This window comes from Leucoraja erinacea, chromosome 25, assembly GCF_028641065.1.
Source record: "Leucoraja erinacea ecotype New England chromosome 25, Leri_hhj_1, whole genome shotgun sequence".
NCBI lineage: Eukaryota > Metazoa > Chordata > Chondrichthyes > Rajiformes > Rajidae > Leucoraja > Leucoraja erinaceus.
Genome location: NC_073401.1, coordinates 1,915,812 through 1,934,175, shown reverse-complemented (window position 1 = coordinate 1,934,175; position 18,364 = coordinate 1,915,812). Strand labels below are relative to the sequence as shown.

At 43.7% G+C, this 18,364-nt stretch overlaps 1 protein-coding gene across 1 annotated transcript in view; it reads left to right on the top strand.

The window, feature by feature from the left end:
• Positions 1–10,125, top strand: part of srrm4 (serine/arginine repetitive matrix 4) — a 420,499-nt gene extending 410,374 nt beyond the window's left edge. Inside the window, exons 11-13 of the mRNA XM_055655573.1 lie at positions 336–443; positions 3,215–3,355; positions 5,824–10,125. Coding sequence (XP_055511548.1) covers positions 336–443; positions 3,215–3,355; positions 5,824–6,118 — 544 coding nt within the window. The 3' untranslated portion in view covers positions 6,119–10,125. The remainder of the gene's footprint in view (positions 1–335; positions 444–3,214; positions 3,356–5,823) is intronic.
• Positions 10,126–18,364: the final 8,239 nt, after the last annotated feature.

Here is an 18,364-nt window from a genome sequence, read left to right as displayed (position 1 = left end):
ATAGATAGATAGATAGATAGATAGATAGATAGATAGATAGATAGATAGATAGATAGATAGATAGATAGATAGATAGATAGATAGATGTTTGATGGGTGTTCGGCATAGATTGTTTTTGTGGTTACTCTATGACTCTGAATCTGTTACTTGAGTTGTACTGCAAAATACTTCACTTTGTCAGTTCCTGAATGCATTGAAGTGGAATTATGTCATCAACTTAAATTTCAAATTGGGTTGCTGAAGTACATTTGTTACCCAAATGGATAACGGCAGTTGTATATCAAGGCAAATCGACTCAAACATCAAGGGCTTGATATTACTCTGTGCTTGCATAGGTCATCTTCACGCTCTCTGAGCTATTCACCAAGATCTAGGAGAAGTCCAGGAAGCAGAAGCTCCCGATCACGTCGTAGCCCAAGCTATTCAAGATACAGCCCAGAGAGGTAACTTATGAAGGGGTTGTTTTAAAAACCTGATTTTGCTGTGTACATGTCATTGTGTTTGGTGGGTTACAGGCAAGGTTTATGCTCAATTTTCAGTTTGGGAAATTGCTCAGTCTGTTAATGCTTGCACCATAATGTTCCAAGTATCTCCTCTCCAAACTCAGAAAACAGCCATGTAGATGTTTCTATTCCTAAATGTCTACTAATTCCTGTAGAAAAGTAATGGGTTGGCAGGAGGATCCAGCTAATGTACAGAAAGACAATTGGTTAGCAGGAGGTCTGCAGGGACCCCAGTGATTTTGTAAATGATGTGGTCGGCAGAAGTTTGAGGCAGAAGTCCAGTTTTAATTTGCATAAACTAAATGTAAATAATTATTATGTTCAGATCATTGGATGAAGATTCCTTATTTTGCAAAGGATAAATACCAGAATTGGAACTGTCAAAAGTTGCCTAGTAAGAAATAAACATGAATATTTAAACAGGTAAAATGCTGCTAATCTCATCCCGCAGGTAGTATTGTCAACATCACTTCAAGTTAACCCCTCAGTGACACCCAGCACTCTATAGTTAATTAATTTTGTACGTTTCCTTGTGTCCACGTGGGGTTTCTCTGAATGCTTCTGTTTCCTCCCACACTCCAAAGATGAACAGGTTTTTAGGTTAATTGGCATTGGTGAAATTGTAAGTTGTCCCTAGTGTGTAGGATAGTGCTAGTGTAAGGAGGGATCGGTGGTGAGTGGTGCAGATTCGGTGGGCCGAAGGGCCTGCTTCCGTGCTGTATCTCTAAAGTCTAAAATAAAGTCAAATGTCCAATCTGCCATTAGCAGAGGAACAAAGGAAAAATAGCAGATGGATATTAAACGATATTAAATTGGCTTGGTGTAAATGTAAAATTGTCCCTAGTGTGTGTGGGATAGTGTTAATGTGCGGGATAGCTGGCCGGTGGGGACTAGGGCCGAAGGGCCCGTTTCCGTGATGTATCCAGTTTGGCTTCTACACTCATCCTGGTAGTTGCATGGTAACTTAATAATGGAGTTTTTCCATTGAAGATAGCGATCAATTATTATCAATGAATCTGCATCAGCACCAGAAAATCAAGTGAGGACAAGCCCAATTGTGCAGTTTGAGAGCCTGTTGTGTGTTCCACTCCATTTATCACATGTCAGGTTCTGTTCCCACAGCATTGTTTTTTTAAGGAAATGTATCCAATTTATTACCGAGTCTCCAGAAGTTATAACTTAGAGACGCACTTGAATTTCCTCAACGAACATCACGCATACATAAAGGTTCAATGATACAAAGGACAAAGGGCAAAGGACATTTATTGTCACGTACACCAATTGGTGTAGTGAAATTTGTTTTGCCATGCAGCACACAGATAAAGATAAGGCACAACATTAAAGAATTTAACAATAAAGATAAAAAACATCCCCCCACAATGGTTCCCATTATGAGGGAAGGCACAAAGTCCAGTCCCCATCCCTTGTCCACCCATAGTCGGGCCTATTGAGGCCTCCGCAGTCGCCGCTATGGGGGCCGATGTTACAGGCCCCTCTTCGCCGTGTGATGGTGCTCCGGCGTCTGGAGATCCCTCTCAGCAGCTCGGGGTGCCTGGAACGGCCGCTTCCTTATGGGAGGCCGCGGCTTCCGAAGCCAACAGGCCTCGCTGGATGGAGCTCCACAACTGGCGATCTCGGCAAGAGATCCCAGGCTCCCAATGTTAAAGTCAGCGCTGCCGCCCACGGCTGGCCACTCCACAGACCCGCAGCTCCGCGATGTTCACCTGCAGTCTCAGCATTCCGGAGCTCCAGCGTAGCGACCCGGGCAAGGCATCGCCCACACCGCTCCGCGATAGCGCTCCAGCGCTGTGCCGCTGCCAAAGACGTGGTTCAGGGTGGTCCCCTCAGGAAACGCCACTCCAGGCCCACTGGTAGGCAGCGAGGACGGGTCGACGGTGCAGCCCGGAGAGAAGCCGCCCCTTCGACCAGGTAGGGACCTTAGAAAGCAGTTTCCCCCCCATCCCCCCACCCCCACATAAAAAAGGCTAGAACTCCGAAAACAAAAAACTCAACTAACTAAAAATTAAAAAAAGAGAGAAAAAACGGACAGCTGCAAGCTGGGCAGCCATACCATACATACACTATTGCTCAGCAACATCAAGAGATGCCTGTTATTAAAATTTCCCTTCTTTCTTTTTATTATCCCACAACATAATTTTTCTTATTTTTATTCTTCATTTTATGAAATCCCATTTTACTTAAGTCTAAGTTTACGATCGTCAACAACTCTTCTCCTCCGGCTTTGTATTATTACTGTTATATGGAGTTGCCCTTCAAGTGGCTGGTAGGTTGTTCCGAACGTCATTGGCTCCAGGGAAGAGTCTAATCTGGTGTTGGGATTACCCATGCAGCACACCTTTCTAATTCAGTTATCGAGTAAATGGAAAGTTTTTCTATTGAACAATACCAACCACTCCCCCCCCCCCCCCCCCCCCCCCCCCCCCATCACCCCCACCAGCCCCATCTGTAGATACCAACATTTAGCAAATAATCCGAGGTTCAATTTCCCCATGCCATGTCTGGCCTATCAACATTTTGACCAACTGAAAAATACAAGAACAGTCCAACTAGCAATGAAACAAAAGCAGCAGATTATGTGCAGTGGGGGGTTTAAACGCAGATGCTACCATTACATGGATAGAAAAGGGTCCAGTTGGCCGTGTGCTTCAGCTTTGTTGAAGAAGCTCTTGCTGTGATTTGTGATTGGATAGGGACCATGACAGAGGTCGGGATGGTAAGAAATACGGATCACGGGAGAGGGAGTCGAGGAGACGCCGCTCTCGCTCCTACTCCCCAATGAGGAAGCGCAGACGAGACTCTCCAAGTCATCTGGAACCTCGCCGCATTACCAGGTCAGTGAAAGGTCACCCCGTTATTGAGAGGTGAATAAATCACCAGGTTTTAATAGTTCAGTGCTGCAGCAGGGAGACATGTTTTGCATATCACGCAGCAGTGGGGAAGTTCCAGCTGGTCCTTCTCTTCTTGCCCTATTCTCATGCTGATGCCAACAAGCTTTGTACGTGCTTCCCCAGTCCTTTACTATTTCATCGCTCTTGGTAAAGACATGTGACATGAGCAGAATTAGGCCATTCGGCCCATCAAGCCTACTCCGCCATTCAATCATGGCTGATCTATCTCTCCCTCCCAACCCCATTCTCCTGCCTTCTCTCCATAACCCTTTACACCCGTACTAATCAAGAGTCTGTCTATCTCTGCCTTAAAAATATCCATTGAAGGCCTCCGCACCCTCCTGTGGCAAAGAATTCCACAGATTCATCACCCTCTGACTAAAAATAAATTCTCTTCATCTCCTTCCTAAAAGAATGTCCTTTAATTCTGAGGTTATGACCTCTGGCCCTCGACTCTCCCACTAGTGGAAACATCCTCTCCACGTCCACTCTGTCCAAGCCTTGTACTATTCGGTTATTTTCATTGAGGTCCACCTCATCCTTTTTTGTTCCACCTGCTGTTTGCCTTCTATATGAAGATTTTTTTTCCGAGCATCAATGCTAACTTGCCTCTGTCAGCATTTTCTGTCTGTCCTTTTTCCCTGCCAGCTAATGTGTATAGATTAGCTACCAGGAGATGCCAATGACTTTTAATAGCAGTTAAGTATGTTGCACAGTTGACTGGTAGGTTTTAGGTTTTGCATTAGTTGTCAGTAAGATTGCATTTGGGTGATATTAGATTCATGCACCAATATGGACCAGTTCCAATCAAGTCAAAATTATCAAAAGTCTAATATGCCAATTTTTCTAAGCCAAACTAATTGCTCGCATAAATCATTATGAATCACAAGTGATATGATCGTAATTGTGTTGTATAACATCTTGGCTGACTTCCCACCTTGAGATTGTTTCATAGAATTCAGCAGTTTTTAATGTACCAATGATTGCAAATTTAAAAGGCAAATAGATAGTTGGCTAAGGTATATGGGAATTAAAGCACGTCGCTTACACACAATTTAACTCGGCAAAATGAGAATAATTTAAGAGAAAACCTTTACTATTTCTAAAGGATTGATTGGTAGACAGGTAGATAAGGAAACATAGGGATTAGAACAACCCAAGCATTGTTTGGCAAAGTAACCAATTACCTATTTTTAAAATTACTGTTGATTCTATAATCTCATGGACAAAAGGGTTGAATGACAGTTGTCACTGGAGGCCACATCTAATAATTAATTTAGCTGAAGTCAATGGAACTGCTTATTAAAGATAGACATAAAAAGCTGGAGTAACTCAGTGGGTCAGACCGCATCTCTGGAGAGAAGGAATGTTTTGGGTCGAGACCCTCCTTCAGACTGAAGCTTAACTTCATCTTTTTGTGTCTATCTTCGGTTTAAACCAGCATCTGCAGTTCCTTCCTACACGGTTTACAATGTTTAACCCCCTATCATAAGGAAGGGTGAGGTGTGAAAACAAGACATCAAAGGAGATGCGTTTCAGGGAATATGTAGAATAGATCATTGTTAGCCAGGAGGTGACAACAAAATAAACAGACATGACATTTATTCAGGGGGGCAGTCAGACTGGCAAGGGGGAGGGATGGAGAGAGAGGGAAAGAAAGGGTTACTTGAAGTTAGAGAATTCAATGTTCATACCGCTGGGGTGTAAGCTGCCCAACTGAAATATGAGGTGCTGTTCCTTCAATTTGGGCTGGGCCTCACTCTGACAATGGAGTAGGCTCAGGACACAAAGGTCGGAATGGGAGGGGGAGTTAAAGTGTTTCGCAATGGAACATCAAGTAGGTTTAGGTAGACTGAGCGAAAGCCTGAGCTTGGTCTCGCCGATATACAGGAGTCCACACCTGGAACAGTGGATGGGCCTGATGTCCCCCTTATTAAATTAAATCTCTTTGCGCTTCGCTGTCACCATCTCCTAGCTAACAATGATCTATTGTACATCTTCTTTGATATCTCGTTTTCACACATTAATCGAGTTTCACTGTGCCTTAATTGGTGCACGTGACAATAAACAGATCTTTGAAACCTTTATCCTTCCATATCTCTAGACTCCCTCTTCCCTCACTCTCAGTCTGAAGAAGGGTCTGGGCCCAAAATGCCACCCATTCCTTCTCTCCAGAGATGCTGCCATTCCCGCTGAGTTACTCCAGTGTTTCGTGTCTAACTTCGACGTAAATCCTGCAGTTCCTTGCTACACAAACTTTAGTAGATTAATATCCACCTGATTAATGTCAACAAACGCCTCAAAATTCACCTCCTGCGTCAGATGAAAATGACAGCGATGTTGATGGTTAACGGTAAATCGGTTGTCTGCATATTTGGAAGTGCAATCTGGTGTTTATGTTTGTTTGCCAGTGCTCGAAAGCGGCCAATCCCTTACTACAGACCCAGCCCTTCATCCTCCAGCAGTGTGAGCAGCTACTCCTCCAGGTACAGCAGCCACAGCAGCCGCAGCCACAGCCGCAGCTGGAGCCGCACCCGCAGCCGCACCACCAGCCGCAGCCGCAGTTACTCCAGCAGGAGCCGCAGTCGCAGCCGCAGCCGCAACAGGAGCCGCAGCCGCAGCCGCAGCTCGGACAGAGGGAGCAGTGGCCGCAGCAGGAGCAAGAGTTACGATTCAGACGGCAGCTACGAGAGTCTGAGGCGTTGAGCTGCGCCTCCCCATTACTGAACCCCCTCTCTCCCTCTCCCTCTTCGCCCTCCCACTCCCCCACTCCCCTCTCCTCCTCCCTCTCCTTCTCCCTCTCCTTCCCCCCCTTCCTGCTTCCCAGCCCACCAGGTGCAGAATGACCTAGATGTTATTCTGGTCTCACAATGTTTAACGGACACATGGGATCTGGCGTGTGTATGTGTGGCAGAGCGCAGTAGACAGAGAGGCAGACAGACTCCAATTTCGCCAAGATCATCTCTCGCTTTAAAGATGAAATGTAATCTTCAAATGCTTTATGTTTTGAAATGTCAGCCCACACCAAGCCTGGACCAGAAACACCAGTCTTTTTAATTAGCATCATCTAATTGTCACATAGGGACATTTGGAGGTTGTGTACCCTCAGGCCACGCCACAAAGACTGGGTGGCAGTCAACACACACAGCAGCAGCTCTGACTGGAAGCTGTGAAACACAGCAGGTGCACTGTGGCTATTTTCAGAGGGCATTTAGACTTGAGCTCAGAAATATGATGAATCAGATTATGTGGGAGCACAGCTGACAATCCCCCTCCCCCACAGCCATACCATGTGCACTCACTACACAGATTCAGTCGACACACTGAACCAAAGTCAACAGTGAGCTCAACGCTCGGAGGTGTAGTGTACATTCGGGCATGTGTCAGGCTTCACATCAGTCTGAAGAAAGGTCTCGACCCGAAACGTCACCCATTCCTTCTCTCCAGAGATGCCGAGCTACTCCAGCATTTTGTGCCTACCTTGTTTATCCTAGAATCCTGCTGACTTCCCCTGCCCCAAGCAGAAAACAGCCTTCATCGTAAATTAAGAGATACAGTTTTAAATGCAAATAATAGGAGCTGATGTAAGTCCCTCTGACACACAATACCCGTGGATGCCAGCCTGGTCTGCTGAACTTGTTTAATAATGTTTCCTGGCTACTGCCAGATGTTGGTAAGCTAATCCGGCCAACTTGTTGAAAGAAAATCAATCATAGCAAATCAATCAAGACCCCCAGTCGTCCTGAGATGGATAATCACGAGGCAGAAAGCAGTCCTCAGATACCCTTTGTTGTCAGCCGGGGATAAAATGAAAACATCGGCTTTCTCTCGGTTGTTTTCACCAGAGACTTGGAAACGAACATCCTCTCTAGAAAACTGCCGAGACACAAGAAACTGCGGATGCTGGGTTATCGCCCAGTACATTGTTTATCAATTATTGAACAATTTACATTGACAGGCCAAAGCCATTGTCTGTGGTCTGAAGAAGGGTCTCGACCTGAAACGTCACCCATTCCTTCTCTCCAGAGATGCTGCCTGTCCCACTGAGTTACTCCAGCAGTTTGCGTCTATCCATTTTCTGCGGTACAGGGTACCAGGAAAATTCTCAAACAATGGGCAGGAAGACGCAATAAAACTAACACAGAGGGTGGAGCAGAAAAACAAATTGCCACAGTAACTTTGCAGCTCAGTAGAGGCAAAGGGATGCCTGGTGTTGCAGTCAAGGCCCTTCATCAGGACTCGCTGAAGGGCTCCTTGCTCTTTCAGATGCTGTTTGATCTGCTGAGTTCCTCCAGCAGTTTATCTTTTGCTACAGATTTCATACAACACCTGCAGTCTCTTGTGTCTCTAGTGTCAAGGTTGGCTTCTGACACCTGCCTTCCCAAGACGGCAGGGCAGGTGTGGAAGAGTTTCCTCACTATTAGGATCTGGAGAAAGAGTGAAAGATGGGCTTTGGGTTTTGTCAACTGTAAGGAATCTGGTCAACATGCAATGAAAACGGAATGAGTTTGATCTGACATCTGCAGCTTTGATGAAGAAAATAATCTTACTTCATCTTTATCGCATATATAGGTGTACAGCAAGCAAAATAGCACAAAGTTCAACTCCAAAGCTGGCTGGGTTTAGAGCAGCAGCCGCTGAGCTCCAGCCTCCAAGGACAAAATCTTGCTCTAGTTGTCCTGAGAAAATCAGATGAGTCCTGACACTGTTGATCAGGCAGCGTTCGTTGTTCAGAGAGCAGGGGCCGCAGCCAGCTGCTGCAGTAACACACTGAAAAGAAACTGCTCCTGCAGAGTGAGATTGTTTTTTTTTAAGGATTCATGATCTGAATCTTTCTTGGGGCAGAGTGGAGGCATGCAAATCTCTCCATGAACTGGGAGTCTTAGGTGCTCATTCTATGGGCCTGGACTGCTTAGGTTATTAGCACAGCATTCCTCAACCCTAAGGGCCTAATTGCTGAAAAGAACAACAGTGGCAAGATGCCATTGAATGAAAATAAGCTTATCCTGCAGACCATTATATAAGAGTAGCCCAGGTGACTTGTAGTAAGTTATTGATAGAGTTATACATTTGTTCCTTAATTTGCACTCCAATGATATTTATTTCAATTGTTTCACATTTAAGTAAGGAATATACCAAATTCTTGTGCTAACTCCTGATCAATTGTATTTTCACTATGCACTGTAAATATATTGATAAAGATCAATGCTGTAACCATTTATTTAATATTTATTTGTCCTATTTATTGAATTTATTTATATGTTGCAGGCCACAGAGACTGCGCTTTTGGAACCTCCGTGCATTGTGTAATAAACTCTCAATTGTTTTACTTTTGTAAACCATCTCACATGAACTTTTGTGAAACTGTGTTTGTGAAGAAGGGCCTGTAAGCAGACATTTAAAAAAATAAATGAATCTCAATTATATGAACACCCAATGATAAATTATAACAGCCAAAAAAAATGCATTAGTTAATGTTGGGTCTTATCAATTGTAGCTAGGTTAAACAGTCACATATATCAACAGATGTGTTTGTATTCGTTAGAATGCGTTCAACCCAAATAGTTTTTTTTGAATGTCTTAGAACAAATGAAATAGGAAGAGCAAGGTTGAACAAGGAACATATTTGTTCAATAATGCCAGTTGGTATCTGATTCTTCGCTCTCCTGTTGCACTGGAGTTGGAGGCTACCCAGAATATTCCTGTACCAGCTGTTTTAATCTTTCTGTGAAAATAAGATATATTCTCCATGACATTAGTCTTCCTAATGCATTTAATTTGTGAGCTTGTAAAACAAAAATATTCCAAATAAATAAATATCCTGACTTAAATATGAGGCTTCTGTGTTCTGATGTTATCTCGTTGTCATGCACATCCCACACCCATCACGATTTCTACATTTGCCAGAACATGAATATTTTTAAGGCGGGGATCGACAGGTTCTTTATTAGTATGGGTGTCAGGGGTTATGGAGCGAAGGCAGGAGAATGAGGGTGAGAGGGAAAGAGAGATAGAATAGAATAGAATAGTTTCTTTATTGTCATTGTAACATGAACCATGTACAACGAAATTTAAAATGTCAGCCAGTCAGTGCAGCATTCAAACATTTCTAAAAGCTAACGATACATACAAGGTAAAATATTAAAAGATAAACAACTAAATAAATATCACGAACAAAGCACGCATGCACACCCAACCCTCCATCCTTCTGTCGATTTCACAGTGTACCACAGTCCCTTAGTCTGTATCGCCCCTGCGTTCCTTGGCGGCTACATTTAGTGCTTTTATAGCAGTGGGGTAAAAACTGTTTTTTAGTCTATTTGTCCTTGTCCTTGTAGATCTGTACCGTCTGCCTGACGGCAACAGATCAGCCATGATTGAACGGCAGAGTAATCTTGATGGGCCGAATGACCTTATTCTGCTCCTTGAACTTATATACTTGGTATAGCTCATTTATCATCAGAGGTAGCCCAGGTGAGTTGCAGTAAATGACTGATGGAGTTTTATTGGTTAGAGATGCTTCTGTCAGCTGCATGAGTCAGCAGTAGCACTCTCAGCTGAGTCAGGGATTGTTGCTTCCAGTCTCACTACTAAGACCTCACCAGGCTGACACAGTCGCAGTAGTGAGGGTGTCATCTTTCAACTGCAATGTTAAACCAATATCTCTGCTAACCCAACACGACACAGTGGGGCGGCACAGCGGTAAAGGTGCTGTCTTACAATGCCAGGGACCCCGGGTCGATCCTGACCATGGGTGCTGCCTGTCTAGAGTTTGTATGTTCTCCCTGTGGCCAGGTGCTCCATTTTTCTCTGAGACACCAAATGTAAATTGCACGTTCTAAGCTTCCTCCCCCCCCCCCCCCCCCCCCCCCCCCCCCCCCCCCCCCCCCCCCCCCCCATCCAGTTTCAGTCAAAAATCACTGAGTCAAGCACTTGCACATCTAAACTTTATTTTGACAAAACACAATTACAGTTCCCACTGCTGTACCTAACCACTGCGGGTTCGATCCTTGTATCTGCCTGATCACACCCTCTTGGCCTCGCTCAGAGACCATAAAGACCATAAGGTAACACAGTCCTAAGCGCTCTCCCAGAAGATGGACACAGGACCTCGTGGAGCCGAACCACATGGGGGTGTTCTCTTTACAATCCAATAACTGATATCGATCAACACAGTACATGATAGACATTTCCCTGACCGAGTAATACAGTGGCTAAAGCATTGTATTCAAACAGTGTTTCTCAGAGGAAACGAACATCGCAACATGTGCCCTGATATGCAAGAAAACCAAACAAGACTCAATACGTAATCCAATCAACATTCAGCAAAGTAATGCTTTGCAACATTATTTACATTGTGTGTCTGGTTTGCATTCATCCAATCTATTTTATGCATTTTATACCTAATTGGCATGGTCTGCAGATGTTCCCATTCTCTTCCTGCAGCTCTGATCTAGGCTTTAGATAAACTAGCACCACTATGCAGCTTGTCCCATTTTTACAGAAAGCACTTTTAAATTGACCGAATGGCCTAGCAGCCCAGAAGCCTTTATTCAATTTTAGTGGCCTAGTCTCTGCAATTTGGCCATGATTAATATTCCTTCCTTTTATCATATATGATAAACCATGATTTGTGATAACCAAGTAGTCAGATAATCAGATAACCAGATATACATATGTGTGTTTATTACATTTTCCATCTATCAACATCAACAAGATGAGGATGTTTCTTCCCAGAATCTTGACAAGCTTTCCGAGTTTTCGTGGGCCTAGCTTCACAATTTTGATGATTCTTCACCCGGATTTTTGTGGTCGTGAATTCCCTCCATCCGTGTTGTTGCCCATTCTTCCATCCCTTTCCATAGTCGAACCTATAACCTATAATTCCTTAAAAACTTGTGACAAAGCAAGTTACCATTCATGTACCAATGCTTCCTCATACATTCACTGTATTTCTGCAATATTATCTCTTTTCCATTTCACTATCCCTATCCTATTATATTCTGCTCTATCACTGTATTCCTATTACTATTCTGTTCTATAATATACTCTTTATTATCCTCGGATCAGCACTAGTCAGCTCTCTCCATATTCACACGATGTTATAATATGTATATCTGATGATGGTTTCTCATGTATATTTTAGCTGGGTTCAGTCCAGATTTCCCTACAGGTGCGACTCTGATTTAAAGCAAACCATGATAAATGTTTCAATTTAACCAGATTCCGTCTCAGCTTTCAATTTAAGGGCTGATCCCACCAGCATGCGCCTGCATGCGGTGAGCCCAAACAAACTTGAAGCGGGGGCCGCGCGGAGGTCGAGTGAGTGACGTGAAGTTTGAGCGAAGTGCGCGGGAAGTTCGCGCGTGACGTACGGCGTCAAGACGCCGCGTATGGCGTCGAGGCGTCACGGTCAGTTTTTCGGAGCTCTGCACAATGTCGGGACCAGCTCCGCACAATTCCATATGGCTCCAGAGATCGAAGAGGGACCGGCCCTGCGAGGCCGTACGGCTCAAGCGACCACATTAGGTCACGCTTGCCGCATGGAATCGCATGCTCGTGGGACAGGCACTTTACTATTTTAAATTTCAGTGTCCATCCTACCCTTCTTATTCCACAGCATTGTGGCCGATAACACAAATACATTCCAATTCCTGTGGAATTCCCAGCTGTTCAAAATTAAACAATCAATTTCCATATGTTGTCAATTCTATCATAAATCCAATTAAGAATGCCAATTCTAGAGACAATTTATTTCCACCTTGATAATAGGACCCACTTTACCATCAAGGGTACAATTTAGATCCATCAGTCAAATACATCGATTCTGATATCTCCAAACCCATTCAAGTTTCTCCTTCTAATTCAATAGACCTCTCCTCCAGCACTTCTTCCTTAGTATGTTGGCTCGGCTCTCAGTCCATAGGGGTTCTCTCTACTAGTTTCCTTTTATCTTTAAGTAACTCTTTCTGGATGGTAGTCAATAGATTTCCGAGGGGAACTCATACATTTTCAGTCTATCTCATCATTTTATACTATCACCTTACATTTACAGGGTCTGTCTTAATTCCTGATATCTGCTAGGGTCTGTCCCGTTTTTAATAATAACTAAATAGTCCCGTCCCATCTCCGACTATCCTCCTATGGGTGCGACAAGAGAAGAATGCCAAGTCAACAGTCAATTCTCTAACAATTTTTAAGACTGTATCCCATAAGCCCTCTTTAAATCAATTTATTTATAACTAAACTATGGCGCAAAGCAAGTATTTTGCCCCTAACCACAAAGGAATGTATTTTTCAAATCAAATTCAGTCATCATAGGTTGTCGGTGTTGTTTCTTTAGCAAAGATTAGATGGTGTTACTTTCCTTTCATTCACTGGCGTCAAAAGCTAGATGATGTTAAAGTTGGGCAATGGGGTAGGTTTTCATCTTCTTCTCTGATGCCAGTTTCAAGGGAGTAGGGATACTGAGGAGCAGCTTTCCCTATCAGTTGGTCTTCCCAGATTTGTCTTAAAGGGACAGGACAGTATCATTTAATCCTGCTTGTTGATTCCTGTTTCTGGGGAGCTACATTACCTTTGATGTCTTCTGCCTGTTCTCAACTCACTCCCCAGATAGCACATTGTTGATTATACTGTCCTGCAGGCACAAACTCAATAACAAGTTCGTATAATAGCTCCTTTCCCCACTCCCGTACCCCCTGCACAATATAGTCGCTTCTTCTCTCTTCTAGTGCCATTCTTTCTCACACCAGCTACTATTTTTCCCTTTCCGTAGTCCTTTCTTCACTGAGGGTTCTCGATAAGTAGATTCTTTGTGTCTCCTCCTAGGTTTTGGAAGGGGGTGATGTTCTTTCGGGGTTTTATTGCTGTTTTGGGCCTATATGAAGCCTTCAGATTTCATAGATGGTATTAACTGGTAGGTTAAGGGTAATGGATTGGTTCGATTGCCAAAATGTCCCTGGCACCTGATCTCCTTGCCAGTGTCCTAGTCCTTTACTCTTGGGGTCCCAAGTGTCCCGGTAATTTATCGGGGTCCACTGGTTCGTAGCCCTCTTCTTTATCCCCTTCCTTCTCGATACTCCCTCACAGGACACGATCGACTCCAATGTCCCATCCCCCCACAAGTGTAGCATTGATTAGGTTGGCTTCATTCTACCCCTTGGTTCCATTGGAAGGGATTCTAAATTGGGAGTGTGGTTGTGATAATAATCTGAGTAATCTGGAACCCTATTTTCTCCCAATCTATAATTTGCTGGTACTCTGGGGATCCATGGTTCAGAGTAAGATCTTGGCAATTCTTTCTTGGCTATAAGTTCACTTTCTCTTCCAGTTACAGGATCATTTTCCTGGTTCCTACCCTCCTTCCAATAGTGCCTCACAGCTCTGGCCATCTGACTGGCTCAGTTCTCAGACCAGTCCCTGTTATCAGTCTTAATTAAGTCCGCTACTTTAGTGGGGAGGCAATACAATAGGATAGCACAATATTGAGGGGAACTTGCTCCATTCTGATAGTCTTAAGTCTCCAGATTGGTCCATATATAATTTTGAAGAACGGTCTAGAAATTTGTCTGCTCCTTCATCCTTTTCTGGTTTTATTTCCAGAACTCTTTTAAATCGCTTGGTTTCTGAAATGTTTTTGCAAGGGACTGTTAAAACAGTCTCTTCGCTTGCACTGTCATCCATTACTATGTTTGCCAAAGCTTTAAAAGTTGGGTGTCCTAGGGTTACTAGAAATTTGGTCTTTTCAGCTGAAGTAATTATCTGTTGTATGGTCTCCCACAAATCCCGTGAATCTGCATGGTATACACACATCGTGTTTCTTAAATAATCTATAAAAGCAGCATAGTGCTGCTTCCTATCGGGGTTTCTATTTAGTACTTCCATTATTTCATGGAGCTACCACGGAGTATGGACGTCTGTGGCACTGGGATTTTTCGTACTTACTGCACTGGTCAAATCCACTGTGCCCAACCCTTCCCTTACTGGGAACTGCCTTTGGGATATCTGTTTAATTTGTAAACTTTTGGTTACATCAAAATCTATCTCGGTATCTTCAATCATTGACTCACCCTCAGATGAATCTTCCCATTCGCTAGGGGTTTCCCGATACTGTCCAATAAATCGTTCCTCTTTCTTACTACTCGTATGATCTGCCTTGGTTGTGGCTCATAAATACTCTGGCTGCTGCAATATATCGATCATACCTTCCATTTCTTTAAACACCTGAGCTAACCTCTTCGTTCTACACTGGGTGCCATAAGCCACTGGACGATCTATCAATGATGGAGTGCATAGGGTCGAAGAATCTGGTACCCCAGTATCTGCTGTTGGTAGAGTCTGTGCAGGTACAGAAACTGCAGGAGTTGTTATAGGTTCTGAGGACCTGATTTTTGTTTTACGGTAACAAGTCATACAATTGAAGCCTGGGAAACGCAAGAGGAACATGGTGGGAGTTGTGAACTTCCACTTACGTTAACATCTGTCCACTCTTCTAAATATTCATCTCCTTCCCCCTCGAAGTCAGCATAAACCATCGGATTCCTTATCTTTAAATTTACAGAGACTAGTTTCCTTCCAGGAGATCTGCCTTCCCCTTGTCCTGTGTGTTTACCTTCATCTCCACTCTGTCCTTCCTACTGCCTGGAGGTCAATCTACTTCACCTTCTTTCAGTTCTATTCCAAGTTTACCAATCGCTTTTTCCCAACTATCCCTCTTAACCTCTTTATTCGCCTTCCGTTCCTCATAATTGTTTCTCTATAACCCTATTAATTCTTTTGCACTTTCGTTATTACTATGTTGCCAAATAATCCTCTCAATGTATTTTATCCCTTATACTGTTCCAATGGCCAAAGCTTGTTTCCTAATTTCTTATTTAACACTCCTGATAAATTTCTTAATTTCTCTTCCTTGTGAGGAAACTCATTACGCATTTGTTCTAATGGGATCCTTTCCTCTCCTGTCATATCTCGATCTATTCTATTCCCCATGCTTCCGAACATCCAAAACAGAATTCCTAAGTCCTCCGCTCCTTCCATTTGATCCCTAAATTTATCAAGCTCACTCCTGAATAATGGTAATGGCTCAAAGCATTCACAGCCTCAAGATTCTTTACTCCTTTGCTCACCAATCCTACTCTCCTATTCAAATTATTCTCCTATCTCCCAAAAATCCACACCATTTCAACCTTACAATTTTCTCAATCCACAGTCATTCAAGGATCAGAGTACTCCAGGGAACACTCAAACACATTCGAGCACAATCAAACACATTCTGGCACTCATTTAATCCTCAATCGAAACACCCGAAAATAATCTTCAGACACGCAAGTAACACAGTACGCAAGCAGATCACACTGCCTATTATTATCAGGCACAACCACACTCCTACATAAACCACAAACATGAGTTTATTATAAATCACGCACTCTAATAAATCCTCCTCGTGGTGCAATTGTTCGGCAGTACGACTCCTCCCCCGACACAGCGATTGAAAGAGTACAAACCCTGATTGAACCACCATGACTCAGATTCTCACAATACCACAATCTAAACAATTACAAATATTTAATTCAAACACAAATTTACTTCAATTATCTAAATCCTTAAAAATCCTTGAACACTCACACAAGCAGCAATACAAATATCATCTTGTGAAGGGGGCGCTGTTTTGGCGGCAGCCATGGCAGCAGCGCGTCAGCCTTTCAATTTTATTTTTTATTTTTAGTATGTTTTAAAGTGTGTATTTAGTGGGGTTTTTTGTGTTTTGTGTGGGGGGTGGTGTGGGTGGTGTAAGGGGGAAACCGCTTTGGTCGCCTCCTCCATGGAGAGGCGACTTTTTCCAGGTCGCCTCCCCCGTGGCCTACCATCAAGGATCGGTGAGGTCTTTCCCGGAGACGTGCCCAGGGCTTCAGTGGCAGGCGCAGCATGGACTCGGCGTGGAGCGGGTGAGCCCTCGCTGGGGCTCGCCGGAGGGGAGTGCTCCGTTTCACTGGTCCGGGGCAGCCGGCAGCCTGAAGTCGCAGCCTGAAGCGGTCTGCAGAGTTCCAGCTGCTGCGGCGCCTACAGCCCGGGATCCCTCGTGGGGGACCCGGGGGAAGAAGAAGCCGCGATTGCCGGCCCGCGGATAACTTCTACCGCGGGCCCGGCATGGACTTACCATCACCCCTGGAGGGGAGCTTCGACCGCCGGCCCTGCAGTCTACGGTGCTTCTGGCTGCAGCGGGGACTTTAAATCTCAACCGCCGGCCTGCGGCCTACACAATCTTGAAGCCGCGGTCTCCGGTGAGGAAAGACCGATCCTGGACTGGACTCTGGACTCTGGTCTTGTCCACGGGGGGGGAAATGGAGGAGGACGGCCAAAATTTTTTGTGCCTTCCACCACAGTGATGAATGCTGTGGTGGATGTTTATGTTACATGTTGTGTCCTGTTTATGCATTTTATTATTTTGTTAACCCATCTTTATGCTTTGTATGGAACTGATTTTTAAATTATGTAAAGCACTTTGGGTTCAATGAAAATTGACTATAAATGTACTATATAAATACATATTATTATTATTATTATTATTATTATTAGTATTATTATTATTATTATTATTATTATTATTAATAGCGGTCCGCTCTAAATGTTAACTTTCTAAATCTTAATACACTCTAAATCTATTTACATACACAAAATATTTACATAATTCGGGTCCGATAACAATACAAAAAAGACAATATTAAAATTTTACAATTTACAAAAATGACAACGCGCCAGCGCACAGTTTACAAAAGCTCAATCTCAATGCCGCGTCACGCTGTTATTAATCAGTGAACCTCTCCCTCCGATACCGAAGATTTTCCCCTTCCTAGGTTACTCTTTGCTAAGGGGTACTAATCCTTAAATGACTACTTTTCCTCCCGAATGTTACTATCCAGCTAAGACTGGACTTCTATAGGGGAACCTCTATCTCTCCTCTCTAAGTTCTACAGAATTAGGAGTACCCTTCGCATTCGGATTACTTTTCAACAAGTAAATCAGGTTCCCATCTCTCCGTTACTCTTCGCTATCAGGAAGTAATCAACAATCGAGCAAGCACCGCCATTCAATGTGATCATGGCTGATCATCCCCAATCAGTACCCCGTTCCTGCCTTTTCCCCATATTTCCTGACTCCGCTATCTTTAAGAGCCCTATCTAGCTCTCTCTTGAAAGCATCCAGAGAACCGGCCTCCACCGCCCTCTGAGGCAGAGAATTCCACAGACTCGCCACTCTCTGTGAGAAAAAGTGTTTCCTCGTATCCGTTAAGGTTGCAGTCTCCCATCCTGGAAAGAGGAATGTCTTTACGAAGAGGGTGGTGAATCTGTGGAATTATTTGCCACAGAAGGCTGTGGAGGCAAAGTCAGTGGATATATTTAAGGCAGAGATAGATAGGTTCTTGATAAGTATTGGTGATAGAGGTTATGGGGAGAAGGCAGGAGAATGAGGTTAGGAGGGAGAGTTAGATCAGTCATGATTGAATGGCAAAGTAGACTTGATGGACCGAATGGCCTAATTCTACTTTTTTTATCTCTTATGATCTTATGATCTAAAGAGCATCTTAAAAAAGGAAGCCGCCATAGAGAGGGAAAGAGAAGGAGTTTCAGGAGAAAATTCCAGGATTCCAGAACTCCTGGCCATATTGCCCAGTTTAGAGTTACAATGCTATTGGCACAGTGATTACATTGGAGAATATACAAAACATTTCTGAATTGGTGGACCATAGGAATCAAGATACAAGATGCGAAGAATTTATTAGCCAAGTATGTAAGAACATACAGATAACTTGACTCGCCATACAGTCATACCAAAAAGCCAACAAAACACACAACTACAAAAAAATTAACATAAACATCCACCACAGCGCACTGTGATGGAAGGCAATAACGTATTATCTTCTTCCCTCCTTTTCTCTCTCAGTCAAACCAT